The sequence below is a fragment of the Melopsittacus undulatus genome, chromosome 21 (genome assembly GCF_012275295.1).
Source record: "Melopsittacus undulatus isolate bMelUnd1 chromosome 21, bMelUnd1.mat.Z, whole genome shotgun sequence".
Lineage (NCBI taxonomy): Eukaryota > Metazoa > Chordata > Aves > Psittaciformes > Psittaculidae > Melopsittacus > Melopsittacus undulatus.
The window spans coordinates 1,763,375-1,780,610 of NC_047547.1; the positions used below are offsets into that span (position 1 = coordinate 1,763,375).

A 17,236-nucleotide genomic window follows, 5' to 3' on the forward strand; every position below is an offset into this window, starting at 1 on the left:
AGCACGGGTAACAGAGGAGGTCAATCTGGAGACCCCCGCTTGGAACACCCCTCAAGGATAACGGGGGGGGCACCGCGGGATGATGGACACCCCACCCCCCCCCACCGAGGCCAATGAGGATCGATCCCCCTGTATCCGGTCCCCCACCCATGGGTGCTCCAATCCGCACCCATGGGTGCCCCTCCCATCCCACCTCCCCCCCCCCCGCCGGATGCGGCCTCACCTTCCCCCCCCACCGGCTCCCATCACCGTGGCCATGGGGCGCGCGGGGGGGCTCCTGCTGCTGCCGCTGCTGTTGGCGGCCCCGGGGGGGGCCGGAGCAGGTGAGGGGCTGGGGGGGGGTACCTTGGGGTGGGGGGGGTCCCATCATCTGTGCCCCCCCCCCCCCCCCCCCCCATTGACCCCCCCCGTGTGTCCCCAGAGCGCTGTGAGCTCCTCGCGTCCTGCGAGGAGTGCGTCCGGATGCACCCGCACTGCGCCTGGTGCGAGCAGCCGGTGAGGGGGGGGGGGGTACCCCCTAGGACCCCATTGACCCCCCTGTCCCCCCCCTCCCAACCCTTCTGACCCCCCCTATTGAACCCCCTGATCCCTCTGACCCACAACCTGACCCCCCCATCCTCACCCTGACCCCCCCCCCGGGTCCGGCTTTGGGGGTTCCCTGCCCTGTTGGGGGTCGCGGTGTCCTCCGGGGGGGGGGGGGGTCCCTTGTCCGCGCTCGTCGAGGGGTGTTTTTGGGGGGGCTGCGGGATCCCCATGTGGGGGGGGGCTCCCTGTGTGTGCTATGGACGTCCCCGTGAGATGGGGGCATCCCGAGGGATCCCTATGGGGTCTCCATGTGGTCCCCAGTGTTCTGGGGGGTCCCAATATCCCTGACATCCCCCCCCTCCATGTGCTGTGGGGTGCTCCCACCTCTTCGTGCCCCCCCCCCGCCCTGGTGTCTGTGGTTTGTCCCCAGGAAGCAACCAAACCTCAGTGACAAACAGGAGGGGAGGGTGGGGGCACCCACAGGGGGTGCAGGGAGGGGGGGAGATGGGGGGTAATAGGGTGCTGAGGGTGACCCCCGCAGGGGTTCCTGCCCCGCTGCGCCCCCCCGGAGGTGCTGGAAGGAGCCGGGTGCCCCCCCGGGGCCTTGGTGCTGCCCCAAGGCAGCCTCAGGGTGCTGCAGGACCTGGAGCTGCAGGACCAGGTCCCACTGCGCCCACAGCGCATCCGGATGTGGCTCCTGCCTGGTGAGCATGGGATGGGGCTGGGATGGGCCGGGGATGGATGGATGGATGGATGGATGATGGATGGTTGATGGATGGATGATGGATGGATGGTTGATGGAGAAGGAGATGAAGATATGGTGAAGATGGAGATATGGTAAGGGAGATGGAGCATGGAAAGATGGATGGAAGAACAGGGATAGAGGGTGGAGAAATGGAGATGTATGTGGGTATGGAGATGGAGAAGAGGATGGATGGAGAGATGGAGAAGAGAGTTGGCTGATGGATGGATCCAGAGCAGCCAACGCTGGTGGGACACAAGGGACACTGGTGCCTGGCCAGGGTGTTCCCTGTTCCCCTTGAGCTCCCTTTTCCTCCCCCCAGGAGAGGAGCAGAGCTTCCAGGTCCGGTTCCGCCGCCCTGAGGGCCACCCTGTGGACCTCTACTACCTGATGGACCTGTCCTACTCCATGCGGGATGACCTGGAGACCATCCGTGGGCTGGGCAGTGACCTGATGGACACCCTGCGCAACTTCAGCTCCTCCGTCCGCATCGGTGCGGGGACATCTATGGGGTGTGGGGGGACAGTTGTGGGGTGGGACACCCATGGGTGATGGATGCATGATGACTGCATGATGACTGAAGGGTGGGGATGGATGGATGATAGATGGAGATGATGGATGGATGATGGATGATGATGGTGGGTGCTGGATGATGGATGGATGGATAATGGATGGATAAATGGATGGATGATGGAATGATGATGAATGGACGGATAGATGGATGATGGATAGATGGACATATGATGGATGGATGATGGATAGATGGATGGATGATGAATGGATGGAATGAGGATGAATGGATGGATGGATGAACCAATGGAATGAGGAGGGATGGATGGACGGATGGATGGAGGAATGGATGGAATGAGGATGAATGGATGGATGGATGAACCGATGGATGAACAGATGGATGGATGATGGATGGATGGAGGAAAGGATGGAATGAGTATGGATGGAGGGATGGAATGAGGATGAATGGATGATGGATGGATGGGTGGATGGATGGATGAACAGATGGATGGATGGATGGATGGAGGGTTGATGGCTGACAGCTGATGGATGGATGTGGTGTCTCCTGTGGTGCCCCAGGACTGAGCCATGTCCCTGTTCCAGGCCTGGGCTCCTTTGTGGAGAAGCCAGTGCTGCCGTTCAGCAGTGTGGGGCCGCGGTCCTGGCCCTGCCCGCGTGGGGGGGACCAGTGTGAGGCCACGGCCGCGTTCCGGCACGAGCTGGCACTGAGCGGCCGTGCCGGAGCCTTCACCGAGCGCATGGGGGGGCTGCACAGCACCGCCAACCTGGATGCGCCCGAGAGCGGCTTCGATGCGGTGCTGCAGGCGGCTGTGTGCGGGGTGAGCACCCATGGGTGCTATGGGGCGAGGACAGGGGCAGGGTGCGGGCAAGCATGGACCCTGCAAGGGCCTGCTCACCTCCTGTCCATATGTCCCCCCATACCCCCCGTGCCCCCCATACCCCTCATGTCCCCATACCCCCCATGTCCCCCTATACCCCCCATGTCCCCATACCCCTCATGTCCCCATACCCCCCATGTCCCCCTATACCCCCCATGTCCCCCTATACCCCTCATGTCCCCCTATACCCCTCATGTCCCCATACCCCTCATGTTCCCATACCCCTCATGTCCTCATACCCCCCATGTCCCCCTATACCCCTCATGTCCCCATACCCCTCATGTCCCCATACCCCTCCTGTCCCCATACCCCCCATGTCCCCCTGTACCCCTCATGTCCCCATACCCCTCCTGTCCCCATACCCCCCATGTCCCCCTATACCCCTCATATCCCCATACCCCCCATGTCCCCATACCCCTCATGTCCCCATACCCCTCATGTCCCCATACCCCCCATGTCCCCATACCCCCCATTATCCCTTCATCTCCCCCAGGACCGCCTGGGCTGGGGCTCAGCCACAAGGGTGCTGCTGTTCTGCTCCGATGACGCCTGGCACTCAGCGGGTGATGGGAAGCTCGGGGGCATCACCCACCCCAGTGACACCCGCTGCCACCTCGATGCCAGCGGCCACTACACGGCTCAGCACCGCCACGTGGGTGCAGGATGGGGAGGGTCATGGGGGGCAACCCAGCACCAGCGCCCCCATTCACACACAGACACCCCCCTTGCCCCCCAGGACTACCCCTCTGTGGGGCTCCTGGCTCAGGTGCTGGAGGCTGCTGACATCCAGCTCATCTTTGCTGTCACCCGGCCCGTGGTGCCGCTCTATGAGGTTCGGGGGGGGAAAGGGATGGTTTGGGGGACACATGGGGGTTTTGGGGTGTATAGGGCTGGTTTGGGGTGTATGGGGCGGGTTTGGGGTGTCCATGTGGCTGGTTTGGCTGTTGGTGGTCTCTGGGTGTTTTGGGATGTCTGGGGCTGTTATTGGGCTATTCTGGGGTATCTATGGGGATGTTTTGGGGGTCCCAGTGTGATTCAGGGTGGTTTGAGTGCCCTTGGGGCAGTTTTGGGTGTCCTGCCACTGGTTTTGGGTGTTTCTGGGAGGTTTGGGTGCCCCTGGGGCTATTTTTGAGTGTCCCGGAGCTGGTTTGGGGTGTCTTTGGTGTTTTGGGGTGCCCGGGGCTGTTTCAGGGGTGTCTGGGTGTTTTGGGGTACCCAGATCAGGTTTTGGTGTCTCTGGGTGTTTGGGGGTACCCGGATCAGGTTTTGGGTGTCTCTGGGTGTCTCTGAGTGTTTTGGGGGTACCCGGATCAGGTTCTGGGTGTCTCTGGGTGTTTTGGGTACCCGGATCAGGTTTTTGGTGTCTCTGGGTGTTCTGGGGTACCCAGATCAGGTTCTGGGTGTCTCTGGGTGTTTTGGGGTACCCAGATCATGTTCTGGGTGTCTCTGGGTGTTTTGGGGTACCCGGATCAGGTTTTGGGTGTCTCTGGGTGTTTTGGGGTACCCAGAACAGGTTTTGGGTGTCTCTGGGTGTCTCTGGGTGTTTTGGGGTACCCAGATCAGGTTTTGGGTGTCTCTCGGTGTCTCTGGGTGTTTGGGGGTACCCGGATCAGGTTCTGGGTGTCTCTGGGTGTTTGGGGGTACCCGGATCAGGTTCTGGGTGTCTCTGGGTGTTTGGGGGTACCCGGATCAGGTTCTGGGTGTCTCTGGGTGTTTTGGGTACCCGGATCAGGTTTTGGGTGTCTCTGGGTGTTTGGGGGTACCCGGATCAGGTTTTGGGTGTCTCTGGGTGTTTGGGGGTACCCGGATCAGGTTTTGGGTGTTTTGGGGTGCCCGTGGCTGTGTTTGGGGTCCTGGGGGGGGGATGTCGGTTCCCGTTGTACGTGCGTTGTCCGGTCCGTGCCCGCAGGAGCTCAGCCGGCAGCTGCCTCGGGCCGTGGTGCGGGAGCTCCGCGGTGACTCCAGCAACGTCCTGCGGCTCCTGGCGGATGCCTACGAGGTGAGGGGGGGGCCGGGGTCACCCCGGGGTGCGGGGGGGGGGGGTAGGGGGGGTGCTGACACCCCTTGGTGCCCCCCCCACCCCCCCCCAGGCTCTCGCGTCCACCGTGGAGCTCAAGCACTCGCCGCTGCCCCCCAACATCAGCCTCAGCTTCGAGTCCCACTGCGGGGGTGCCCCCGGCCCCCCCCGGCCCCACGGCGGCCTCTGCACCGGCGTCCGCGTCAAGCAGGAGGTGGGACATGGGGGGGGCGGTGGGGATGGGCAGGGATATGGGGTGTGGGGCTGTGGAGATATGGGGACATGGGGGGATGTGGGGATATGGGGCATAGGAATGGGAAACGTGGGGATATGGGGATGTGGGACATGGGGTTATGGATGCCTGGAGGACATGTGGATATGGGGAAGGAATGGAGGATGTGGGGACACTGGGACAGGTACAGGGGATCATGTGTCCGTATGTCCCCCTATCCACATGTTCCATATCCCATATCCCGATGTCCCGTATCCTGATATCCCATGTCCCCTATCCCGATGTTCCATATCGCGATATCCCATATAGCAATATCCCGATATCCCATATTGCGATATCCCACACCCCGTTATCCCGTACCCTGTTATCCCATACCCCGATATCCCATATCGCGATATCCCATACCCCGATATCCCATATCGCGATATCCCATATCCTGTTATCCCATATCGCGATATCCCATACCCCGATATCCCATATCGCGATATCCCATATCCCGTTATCCCATATCGCGATATCCCATATCCCTATATCCCATATCGTGTCCGTTCCCCCCCCCCCCCCCCCCCAGGTGACGTTCACGGTCCGGGCTCGCGCCTCCTCGTGCCCCCTCCCGCGCAGCCACGTGACGCTGCGGGCTCCGGGCCTGCAGGGGGCGCTGCAGCTGGAGCTGGGCGCGCGCTGCCCGTGCCGCGGCGCCCCCCAGCGGGCGCGGAGCCCCCCGGAGTGCAGGTACCGGGGGGGGGGGGGGGGGGGGTGTCTATGGGGCTGACCATGGTGTGTGCCCCCCCCCCCCCCCCCCCCACATTGCCCTGGAGGGGGATGGGACCCTATAGGGGAGTTATTGGGTGGGGGGCTCCTTGCCACCATGTGCCCCCAATGGGTGATGGGGTGGGGGGGGGGCATAGCCCCTATGTGGGGTGGGAATAGTGTCGGGAATGCCATTGGGAATACCGGCTGTGACCCCCCCCCCCCCCCCCCTCCGGTGCCCTCCCTACAGGAACCCCTGAAGTGACACCATCAGTGACCGGCTGGAGTGAGGGGCAGCGGGGACCCCCCCCCATCCTTGGACACCCCCAATATCACGGACACCCCCCCCCAGTCACCGGGGGACCCCACAACCACAGGGACCCCCCTTCTTGTGCTGAAGGCCCTCAATAAACCACCCCCCCCCGTGCCTCTGTGTCCTCATCACCCCCTTCATGGGGGCTACAGCCCCGGGGGGGGGTAAATGGGTGTTGGGTGGGGGTCTTGGCACCCATGGTCACCTATAGGATGGGGGGGTTCATGGTCCCTATGGGTTAATAAGAGAGGGTCCATAGACCTTTATGGGTGGTGCTGGGGGGGGGGGAAACCATGGGCCCCTATGGGTGCATGGGGGGGTGTCCATAAGCACCCATGGGTGGGGGTGAGGGTGCCCCCCCCCCCCCCCAATGAACGAATGGAGCCGTGAATTAGAAAAAAGAGAAAAAAACCCGACGAGTTCTTATTTAAATAAACCCTAAAGGTCGGGGGGGGGGTGGGGGGGGAGGGGCAGGACACGGGGACCGGGGGGGGGCACGGGGGGGGGGAACACGAGGGGAGACACACGAGCTGGGGACAGTGTAATAAAAACTACAGCCCCCCCCAATAATAAAACAAGTGTAAGAAACCCCAAAACCCAACAAAACCACCCCAAAATCAAACCCCGGGGGGGGGGTGGTGGCAGCGGGGGGCCTGTGCCCCCCCCACCCCGCCCCCACGCGTGAGGGGGAGGGGGGGTTACTCAGCATAATTTCCCCCCCCCCTTTTCCTATTCAGAGGCAAGATCTGACCCCCCCAACCCCCATTCTGGCCCCCCCAAACTGATGCAGGAGGGTCCCAAAATGGGGGGGGGATTCCTATGTGGCATCACCAGTGCTCCCCCCCCAACTGCCAGGGCCACGTCCAGGGCCGCTGTGCTTCAGATGGGGGGTACAGGAGGTGGGGGACCCCCAAAATGGGGCTGGGAGGTGAAAGGGGTGGGCACTCCATGGCCTCTTCTTGCTCCCCCCACCAAAGGCTCTTGGGGGCCCCCCCCCCCCAGCATGGGGAGGGCTGCAAATGGCCCCCTCCCCACCCAGCAGAGCTGGGGGTAGTGGTGAGCGAAGGCACCAGCCCCAAAACCGTGAGAAAACCCCCAAAAGCGCCCCAAAACATGAGATGAAGGCGCGGGGAGGGGGGCAGGGGGGGGCAAGGCTCCCAGGGGGACCCCCCCCCCTTTTCCAATGATAAGAATTCCTCTTGCTGCTCCCAAAGCTATCCAAAGTGGAGGCGCTGGGATCAGCTCCTGCTCCAACCTGAGCCAGGGAAGCCCTTGGCAGGGGGGTACACCCCCATTCTGCTGCTCTGGGGCTTCCTAGTCTTTCCTGAGAGGGGGGGGGCTGATAAAATGGGGGTGTAGAGAGACGGGGGGAAGGTCTGCAGGTGGCATCCTGTGCTCTTCCCATTGGGAATGGGCTTTTCCAGCTCCTTTTCCAAATGCTGTTGGCTCCAAGAGTCCGGGCTAGCGTCCAGGGATGAAACGCAGGAGAGGTGGAGGAAGAGGATGAGGATGATGAAGAAGGAGAGGGAGGAAGGAAAACCAACCACCCCTGGAGCTGCCGGCGGCATTCCCGGTCGGCATTCCCGGTGGCCTCTTAAAGCAGGAGCTGCGCGTCGGGGCTCTTGGTTTGGCAGCCTTGGCACATGCGCTTGTGCCGCAGCAGCCGGTCTGTCCTGGAGAAGCTCTGGAAAGGGGTCAGAATTCCATGAGGGAATGGATCCCAGTGCTGAGCAGCCCATCCCAGCCGGAGCACTGGGATACCTGCATGCAGCGCTCGCACTGGTACGGCTTCTCCCCACTGTGCACCCGCTTGTGCCGCTCCAAGTGGTACTTCTGGATGAAGCGCATGTCGCACACGTCGCACTCAAAGGGCTTCTCCCCTGCAATCACCCCACAAAAAGGGGGGGGACACCCCCTCAAATTAAGGGTGTAACCCCCCCACACACCCCGTGCACTATTGGGGTGCAGGGGGGGGTCCTCCCGTACCGGTGTGGATGAGGATGTGCCTCTTGAGGTGGTAGCTGCTGCGGAAGGCGCCCAGGCAGTGCTCGCAGATGAAGTTCTTGGGGCTCTGCGCCTGGAAGGGACCGTTCTGCTCCATGACCAGCACCTACAGGCAGAGCCCCCCCGCCCCAAGCTCACGTCAGCACACAAGGGAGGGGGGCAACCGCTGCCCCCCCCAGCCCAGAACCACCCCCCCCGGCCGTCCTGCGCCTGCCGGAGCTCGGGAATCCTTCCTCCTCCTCCTGCTCCTGCTGCTCTCGTGCTGCGCGGCCGCAAACCTGGCTGCCGAGGCGCGGTCCTCTCCGCGGCGCGCTGCCGGGTCCCTCGGCGCCGGACACACGCTTGCGGCGCTGGGGGGGACCCACAGTCACCCCCTCTGGGCCTCAAGGCGATGCCACTGAGGCTGAACCCCATCCCGCAGAGCCCCAAAGTGATGCCACTGAGGCCAAACCCCAAAGTGACATCCCTGGGCATAAGGATACCCCCAAAGTGACCCCCCGCACACAGGGGACAGCCCGCAGAGCCCCAAAGTGATGCCACAGAGGCCAAACCCCAAAGTGATACCCCATGGCACAGAGACACCCCAAAATACCCCCCCCCCAGGACAATGAACCCCTGTATACAGGGACAGCCTAAAGTGACACCCTGGACCCCAAAGTGATGCCACAGAGACCAAACCCCAAAGTGACACCCCTGGGCATAAGGATACCCCCAAAGTGACCCCCCCCGGGCACAGGAACACCCAAAGTGACGCCCCCAGAGCCCTCGGTGACTCCCAACACCCCAAAGTGACACCCAGGGACCAAAGTGGGACTGGACCCCAATGTGCCCCCCCCAAGCCCCGACCTGCCTTTTTACTGGACTTCTTGATGTGTGTGGCCTCGGGGGCGTCCTCATCCTTCCGGCTGCGTGGCTTGTCCGGGTCCTGCCGCAGCGCCTGGAATGGGAATGGCACCGGATGGGGGGGGAGATGGGGGACATCGCATTAAACAGGGGGGAAATCGACCCAGAGGGAAAAGGGAGTGGAAGGGGGGGATTAAGGGAGGGGGAAAAGGGAATGAAACAGAGGAAAAGGGGAATGAAACAGAGGAAAAGGGGAATGAAAGGGATAAAAAGGGGAATGAAAAGGAGAAAAATGGGAGTGAAAGGGAGGAAAAGAGGAATGAAAAGTAGAAAAAGGGGAATGAAAGAGGGAAAATGAATTAAATGGGGAAAAGGGGAATAAAAGAGGGAAAAAGTGAATGAAAGGGGGGAAAAGGCAAATGAAAGGGGGAAAAAGGCAAATGAAAGGGGAAAAACTGGAATGAAAAGGGAAAAGGGGAATGAAAAGAAAGGAAATGGGAATGAAAAGGGGAAAAAGGAGAATTAAAGGAGGGAAAAGTCAGGTTCAGTGAGGAAGAAGGGAGGTTAAGGGAGGAAGAAGGCAGGTCAGAGGCTGAAGGCAGCAGAGGGGGGGTCCATACCAGCACGTCGGGGCTCCCCCCCCGCTCCCTGCTCTCCCCTTGCTTGGAGCTGGGCTTCGGCATCATCTTCTTGCTGGCCACGGTGGGCACGAGGCACACTCCGGACAGGCCCTCGCAGGCCAGGAGGCTCGCCTGGGTTGGGGGGGAGAGAGCAGCTCTGCTGCAGACCCCCCCAAACCCCCCCCCAGCACCCCTAAAACCCCCACCCCAAAGGTCCCAGCACCACAAACCAAACCCTTTGCCGGGGGCCGCACACGACCGGGCGCTGAAATGGGAAGGGGGGGGGATCAGGGGGGGAAGAGGGAGGCTCGGGGCCCCCCCCTGCCCCCCCCACCCCACACCCCCCTTGGCGGGGAGCTAACGGCTACCGGGAGAGCTCCGACGATCCCTGGAACAACGGGAGAGCGCCGCCGGCTCCGGGAATAGAACCCGGGGTGGGGGGGCGCGGGTGAGTGATGAGTGATGATGATGATGATGGCGCAGGGCTGTGGGACAGTGGGGATCGTGGAGGGGGGGGGGAGTTGGGGGGCGGCGGGGGGGTGTCCCCCCATGGCCATACCTCCCTGGGAGCTTGGTGTGGGGGGGACGGATTGGGAAGGGGGTGGGTGGGTTTTGGGAGGGGGGGGTGTAGATTTGGGGCTCATTACCTGAGCCATCTTGGGGCTGTGTGTCTGTCTGTCTGTCTGTCCTCGACAGAGGGACTGTGACAATTCTTTAGCCTTACGGTGGCCCCAGGAAGGGCCTTTTTAACCCTCCGAGGGGTGGCCTCAGTTAAGGTGTTTTAGGGATGTTTGTGCCGGGCTCATCCAGTACCCGCCACTGCGCCGACATCTCGGCCCCGGTGCCGCCGGCGCGGTGACGAGCGTCTTCCTCGCTCCCCCCCAGCAGCAATCACGTACGGTGTGGGGCGGGGGGGGGGCAGCAGCTTCCTGCTACACAGGAGGGGACATCGGGGGTGTTGGCACCCCCACAGCCTTCAAGGGCATCACCCCACACACGCGCAAGGCCGGGCTGGGAGCTGGGTCCCGGCGCTGCTGTTGCCACCAGTGTGGGTCTTCGCCTGTGGGGAGGGAGGAAATGGGGTTAGGGGGGTGCTGGGGGGGGGTATAGGGGGTTATAGGGAGGTTATAGGGGGGGGTTAGAGGGGAGTTGTGGGGGGGTATTTGGGGGGTGATGAGGGGGGGTTTGGGGGCTATGGAGGGTTGAGGGAGAGGGTTTGGGGGGGGTAAAGGAGGGGTTGGGGGGTTATGGGGGGCTGGGGGAGTTCTGTATTATTAAAAGGGGGGGTGAAGGGTTATGGGGGCTATAGGAGGGTTATGGAGACTATAATGGGGTTATGGGGGGCTGTAGGGGTCAGAGGGAGGCTACATCAGTTATGGGAGGTTATAGGGGGGTTATGGGCGGGTTAGGGGGTGCTTTGAGGGGTTATGGGTGGCTGTGGGCGGATTAAGGAGAGGGTTGTGGGGGGCTATGGGGGTTTGGGGCATTAGGGGTGGTTACAGGGGCAGTATTGGGGGGGTGAAGGGGTTTTGGGGATTACAGGGGGTTTGTAATGGATTATGAGGAGTTTGGGGGTTATGGGGGGGGTATAAGGGGGTTTGGGGGGTATAGAGGGGACCCCCCCCAAGTTTAAATGGTGCAGTGGGGGTGGGGGTGACCCTAACGGAGGGGGGGGGGGGTCCAACAGGGTGAGGGGGTCCCGGGGGGGGGGCGAAAGATCACATGATGGGAGAGGTGAAGGGTCAATATCGGGGGGAGGGAGAGAAAGAATCACATGGGGGGGGAGGGTTCACACGGTGGGGGGGGTCACAGCGGGGGCAAAGGTGACGCCCTCCCCCCTCCCCTCACATCGCTCCCCTCCCCCTCCCATCCCGGTGCCGCCGGGTGGGGGCGGGGCCGCGGCGCGCGCGGGAGGGAGGGAGGGCCCCGCTCCCCCCACAGAGGCCGCCGGGCGGGGGGGGGAGGGGCTCGGTCCGTACCTGCCGCGGCCTCCCCGGCCCCTCTCGGCCCCGCTCGGCCCCGCTCGGCTCCGCTCCGGCCCCGCTCCGGCTCCAGAACCGGCCCCGCCGCCCCCCCCCCGTCCTCGGCCGCCGCCGCCGACCCGGAACTGGAAACGAACCCCCCCCCCCCCCCCTCCTTCTCCTCCTCCTTCCACCCGCCATTCACGGCGCTTCCGGCGCGACGTACGCATGCGCCGAGTCGCGCCGCGGTGCCGCTCGCTGCGGCGCCATCTTGGCGGCGCCGGGAGGTTGCCATGGCGACGGAGCGGCGGTGCGGCCTGGTCCGGTTCGGCCGTGAGGCAGAGCCTGGGGCTGTAGCACGGAACGGGGCCGGGACCGGGCCCTGCCGCCCGCCCCGGCACCCCCGGGCCGCCCTATGCACGTTATTGCCCCCGGGGGCTGTGTCCGCCGCTATTGGCACCCCCCGAAGTAGGCCCCGCCTGCCCTTGTTGAAGCGGGGGGGGTCACCGGTGTGACAGCCCCATGGCGATCGCCACCCCCTTGCACCCCCTCGGGGGTCGGTGCCCTCCTTCCTCTGTTCCCCCCCCCATTACCTCCCTCGTCCTGCCCTTCCCTGCATCAGGGCTCCCCTTTGGGGACAGTGGGGGCACCGGGGACAGGGCCGCCATGGGGACGGGGCAGTGGCACCACTTGGGGGGGGGGGCCCCCCTTTCACCCCCCCATTCCTTGGATGCGCCTTTAAGAGCCACTTCTCCCCGTCCCTGGACTTCGTCCCTTGTCCCTGTGCGAGGCCGTGTCCCGCTGCCGTGATCCCGGGGCTGGGGCCGGTGTGTGTGTGGTGACGGCCCAGCACACATGGCCGAAGAGAGCGGAGCCGGTGCCATGGCCGGGCTGGAGCATCCCGGCTGGGACCCGGCGCTGGGCGAGGAGTTCCTGCGGGAAGCGCTGCGGGTGCTGCTGGAAGACGCCGTGAGGAAAGGGACGGATGTGACCGAGAAGGTGGTGGGGGGGGGGGGGGGGGGAGAGGAACCGGGACCGGCCCCGTGGCCTTCCCAAGCTCGGGAATTGCGGTGTCCGCAGGTGTGCGAGTGGCGAGAGCCTCTGGAGCTGCGGGAGCTGCTGGACCTGGAGCTGCGGAGCTGCGGGGAGCCCCCGGAGCGGCTGCTGCAGCGCTGCCGGGATGTGGTGCGGTACAGCGTGAAAACCGGTGTGTGCCATGCAGCCGGGGGGAACAGCGGCACAGAGGGGGGAAACGGGGGGGAAACAACAGGAAAACGGTGGGAAAACAGCAGGAAAGCAATGGGGAAACAGTGGGAAAACAGTGGGAAAACGGTGGGAAAACAGCAGGAAAGTGGTGGGGAAACAGTGGGAAAACGGTGGGGAAACAGCAGGAAAATGGGAAAACAGTGGGAAAGCGGTGGGAAGACTGTACTTCCAGTGCGGCCCCAGTGTGAAACCAGTGCAGCCTTGACTGCTCGCAGTGTGAACTCAGTGGTCCCATTGTGAAGCCAGTGCTCCCAGTGTGAGCTCAGTGCAGCTTTGACTGCTCCCAGCGTGAACTCAGTGTTCCCAGTGCATCCTTGACTGGTCCCAGTGCGGCCCCAGTGCTCCCAGTGCAGCCTCGGCACTCTCAGCTCCATGGGTCCACACGGGTCCAGGTTCAGCCTTAATTGCGCCCAGTTCAGCCTCAGCTGCTCCCAGTGCAGCCCCATCTGGACCCAGTTCAAGCTCCATGGCTCCAGGTTCAGCTCTGCCACTCCCAGTTCAGCTTCCACTCCCCACAGCTCACACGGGGTGTCCATGGGTCAGTGGGTGGGTCCATGGGTAAGGGGGGTCCCGGGGGGATCCTGGGGTCCCTCGTGTCATGGTCCCCCCCCACAGGTCACCCCCGGTTCTTCAATCAGCTGTTCTCGGGGCTGGACCCACATGCACTGGCCGGGCGGCTGTTCACTGAGGCACTCAACACCAGCCAGTGAGGGGGGGGACACGGCATCATCCCCATGGGGGGTGGGCCCCACATCCTCATTGGGAGGTCCCCATTGTCCTCATGGGGGGGTCCCCAAATCCCCTTTGGGGGATCCTCATCATCCTTATCAGTGGGGTCCTTATCATCCCCATGGAGGGGTCCCTATTATCTCCATCACCCACATCAGGAGGGGGAGTACCCATCATTTCCATGGGGAGTTCCCCACATCCCCATCGGGGGGGGAGCCCTCATCCTCACTGGGGACACATCCCCCACTGTCCACCTCGGGGGGTGCCCACATCCCCATGGGGGGGGGCCCATTATCACCATCGAGGGGTTCCCCACATCCCCATTGGGGTGGGTCCCACTTTCCTAATGGGGTTCCCCACATCCCCATTGGGATTCCCCATCAGGAGGGTACCCTCTATGGGGTACCCAAGAGGGGGGGTGTGTGTGTGTGCCCCCCCCAGGTACACGTTCGAGGTGGCACCAGTGTTCGTGCTGATGGAGGGGGTGGTCCTGGCCAAGCTCCGGGAGCTCGTGGGCTGGAGCAGCGGCGACGGCATCTTCGCTCCTGGTACCGGCACCGGCACCACACAGGGGGTGTTCCTGGTGCACCCCCCCCAGCACCATGACACCACTGTCCTCGTCCCCTGGCAGGAGGCTCCATGTGCAACATGTATGCCATGAACGTGGCGCGATTCCAGCGCTTCCCAGAATGCCGGAGCCTTGGAATGGCAGCGCTGCCGCGCCTGGCGGTCTTCACCTCCTGCGATGTGCGGACACCCGCGGCACAACCGTCCCATTGGCCCCATTGTGGGGGGGGGGGCACATCTCTATCTGGGAGGTCTCCATCATTCCGATTGTTCCCATCATCCACATGAGGGACTCCTCACTGTCCCCATGGGGGCGTCCCATCATCCCCATGGGGGACTATGGAGCATCCCCATTGGGGGGTGCTCCATTGTCTCCATTTGGGGGGGCCACATCACCATTGCAGGGGGAGGCAGATATCATCCCCGTCAAGGGGTGCCACATTGTCTCCATTGGGGGGGTCCCCACCATCCGCAGGGATCTGACCCCCCTCTCCTTGCTCAGAGCCATTACTCCATCGAGAAGGGAGCCGCGTTCCTGGGCATCGGCACTGACAACGTGCACCTGGTGGCCACTGATGAGAGGTGGGAGCTGATCCCGGTGGATCTGCGGCTCCACTGCCCCGGCTCTGCTCCCACCATGGGTCTGTTCCCATCCTGCAGGGGGAAGATGATCCCTGAGGAGCTGGAGAAGGAGATCCAGAAGGCCAAAGCCGAGGTGAAGGGGTGGCAGCCTGGGGTGTTCCCCTGCTCCATCCCAACATCCCCTGTCCCATCCTCATGTCCCCTGTGCTGTTGCTACATCCCCTGCCCCACCTCAAAATCCACCACTCCATCCATCCTGACACCCCCTGTCCCATCCCACATCCCTGTCCCATCCCGGTGTCCTGCAGGGTGCGGAGCCCTTCCTGGTGTGCGCCACATGTGGCACCACAGTGTTGGGTGCCTTCGATCCTCTGGGTGCCATCGCAGACGTGTGCGAGCGCCACGGCCTCTGGCTCCATGTGGATGTGAGCACTGGGGTGGGAGGGACACACGAATCCCTTTGGAATCCCGCTGTTCCCAGCGCTGATCCCTATCCCTGTCCCTGCCCACAGGCAGCATGGGGCGGCAGCGCTCTGCTCTCCAGCAAGCACCGGCACCTCCTGGCTGGCATCGAGAGGTCAGCGCCGCTCCCGGCTCCCAGCACCCCACAATCCCAGGGTCCAAACTGGGGGGACCCCCTCTTCCCACAGGGCCCACTCGGTGACCTGGAACCCGCACAAGATGCTGACAGTGGGGCTGCAGTGCTCGGCATTCCTGCTCCGCGACACCTCCGTGCGTGCCACTACCCCTCCCACCACTGTTCCCTGCCCCATCCTGATGCCCCATCCCCACATCCCAGTGCCCTATTCCATGTCCCATCCCCAAATCCTGATGCCCATCTTTTACCCCATCCCCACATCCTGATGCCCCATCCCCTGCCCTGTCCCATGACCCATCCCATACCCCATTCCCTGCCTCATCCCACCAAATGGGGGTCTTGTCCCCTAGATCCCCCCGAGCCCCCAGTTTTGGGGTGACCCTTGTGACCCCCCCCAGGGTCTCCTGCAGCGCTGCTTTGGCTCCGGAGCCACGTACCTCTTCCAACGGGATAAGTTCTATGACATGTCCTACGACACCGGGGACAAGACCCCACAGTGCGGCCGGCGCGTGGACTGCTTCAAGCTCTGGCTGCTCTGGAAAGCCATTGGCACCCAGGGGCTGGCCCAGCGTGTGGAGCGAGCCTTCGCCTGCTCCCGGTGGGTGCCTGGGGCTGGGAATGGGGCTGGGAATGGGGGGGACACAGCCCAGGACCCCTCTCCTCTGTTTGACCTCCTGCTCTGCTTCGTCCCAGGTACCTGGCAGAGGAGGTGAAGAGGAGGGATGGCTTCAAGCTGGTGATGGAGGTATGGAGCCACAGCAAGGGGAGTTTAATGTGTGTAGCCCCACATAACATCACGCCACCATTGCCCTGTGGGGGGGGGTGTTCTTATGACCCCCCATATACCACCATGCCCTGGCCTTGGGGTGGGTTTAATGTGTCCCCCCCATTTAACACTCTCCAGCCATAGCCAAGGGGGTGGTTTTAAATCATTCCCCATTTAATACGACCTATCAAGGCCCTGGGATGGGTTTTAATGTCCCCCCCACCCCATAATATCAGTGTTGTAGCCTCAGGAGTGGTTTTTAATGCCCCCCTCTACAGCATCACCGAGTGCTGGGCAGCAGAAGAGACCTGTCCCAAGCATGGGGGTCCCCAAATGGGCCTAGCAGTGGGAAATGTGATGTGTCCCCCCGAGGTGTCCGTGTGATCTCTTCCCTTTTCCTCTTCCCCCCCTGCAGCCGGAGTTCATCAATCTCTGCTTCTGGTTTGTGCCCCCCAGCCTGCGGGGCCGTGAGAGCTGCCCCGACTACTGGTCCAGCCTGGGCAAGGTGGGAGCTGGATCCACTGGGATCCTTGGGGGGGGTGATCCCAAACCCCCCTTTTCCCCAGCCCCTCTGTGTGTTTGTGTCCCCCCCCCGCAGGTGGCCCCTGCCATCAAGGAGAGGATGATGAAGAAGGGCTCCATGATGGTGGGGTACCAGCCCCATGGCACCCGCGTCAACTTCTTCCGCCAGATCGTCACCAGCCCTGCAGTCACCAGGGCAGACCTGGACTTCTTCCTGGATGAGATCGAGAGGTTGGGATGGGACCTGTGAGCCCCCCCATCCCTGAGGAACAGGAGCAGAGCTCCACATCCCCCTTCTCCTCCATCCCACCTCCAGTCCAAAGACACTCCAAAACCTACCGGGATGGGTGGAATAAAACCATTTAGTGATCCATTTTGGGGGTGACCCCCCCGGGAAAGCAAGGGGGGGACTCATTCATCAGTCCTGGAGGAGGTTGAACATGTCGGGGTCCATGCTGGTGGGGTGCAGGAAGATGCAGAGCCAGGGGGTGGTGTCCTCAGCCTTGTGGCACTGGCTCCACTTGTGCAGCATCTTGAAGCTCTGGAGCATGAGGCTGTGGGGATGGTCCTCCTGGATCTGCTCCAGGCAGCTCTTCTCCAACTGCAGGCACACGATCCCAACCTCCTGCCTTTCCCCCCCTAATCCGCATTGGATCCCTCTCCGTTAAGTGACAGGAGGTGGTGGTGGGATAGGGTGACATCGGGATGCAGCAGGAGCACCCATGAGCTCCTCCTCCTCCATCCCAACGTGTCATCCTCATCCTGTGGGAGCTGGAAGCGCTGGAGCAGG

The 17,236-nt window shown here is 63.0% G+C and overlaps 3 protein-coding genes across 5 annotated transcripts; 2 read left to right on the forward strand and 1 right to left on the reverse strand.

Annotated features, from left to right (window-relative positions):
* Positions 1–256: 256 nt before the first annotated feature.
* On the forward strand, positions 257–6,020 carry LOC117437360 (integrin beta-7-like). Its single transcript, XM_034071618.1, has 11 exons — positions 257–323; positions 422–495; positions 1,067–1,229; positions 1,590–1,760; positions 2,381–2,616; positions 3,170–3,328; positions 3,413–3,508; positions 4,586–4,675; positions 4,767–4,907; positions 5,497–5,657; positions 5,926–6,020. Exons 1-11 carry the CDS (start codon positions 257–259, stop codon positions 5,933–5,935), a joined length of 1,368 nt encoding a protein of 455 aa, XP_033927509.1. The 3' UTR covers positions 5,936–6,020.
* A 997-nt stretch (positions 6,021–7,017) lies between these two features.
* On the reverse strand, positions 7,018–11,494 carry LOC101880613 (zinc finger protein 740). 3 transcript variants are annotated; one of them, XM_034071420.1, is made up of 8 exons: positions 11,435–11,494; positions 10,269–10,515; positions 9,456–9,587; positions 8,843–8,929; positions 8,271–8,342; positions 7,975–8,098; positions 7,750–7,868; positions 7,018–7,672 (listed from the first exon to the last, which is right to left on the reverse strand). In XM_034071420.1, exons 2-8 carry the CDS (start codon positions 10,284–10,286, stop codon positions 7,583–7,585), a joined length of 642 nt encoding a protein of 213 aa, XP_033927311.1. In that variant the 5' UTR covers positions 10,287–10,515; positions 11,435–11,494; the 3' UTR covers positions 7,018–7,582. The 3 variants fall into 3 exon arrangements, with proteins under 3 accessions (XP_033927311.1, XP_033927312.1, XP_033927313.1); XM_034071421.1 differs by having other exon boundaries at positions 10,103–10,515; XM_034071422.1 differs by lacking the exons at positions 10,269–10,515; positions 11,435–11,494 and having other exon boundaries at positions 8,207–8,342.
* Positions 11,495–12,081: 587 nt separating this feature from the next.
* LOC101875580 (cysteine sulfinic acid decarboxylase-like) lies at positions 12,082–16,848 on the forward strand. The gene is made up of 14 exons (XM_034071583.1): positions 12,082–12,415; positions 12,497–12,623; positions 13,298–13,388; positions 13,853–13,959; positions 14,043–14,158; positions 14,481–14,560; positions 14,639–14,693; positions 14,869–14,985; positions 15,073–15,137; positions 15,211–15,292; positions 15,557–15,756; positions 15,852–15,903; positions 16,340–16,429; positions 16,523–16,848. The coding sequence occupies exons 1-14, from the start codon at positions 12,272–12,274 to the stop codon at positions 16,694–16,696; spliced, it is 1,500 nt and encodes a 499-aa protein (XP_033927474.1). The 5' UTR covers positions 12,082–12,271; the 3' UTR covers positions 16,697–16,848.
* Positions 16,849–17,236: the final 388 nt, after the last annotated feature.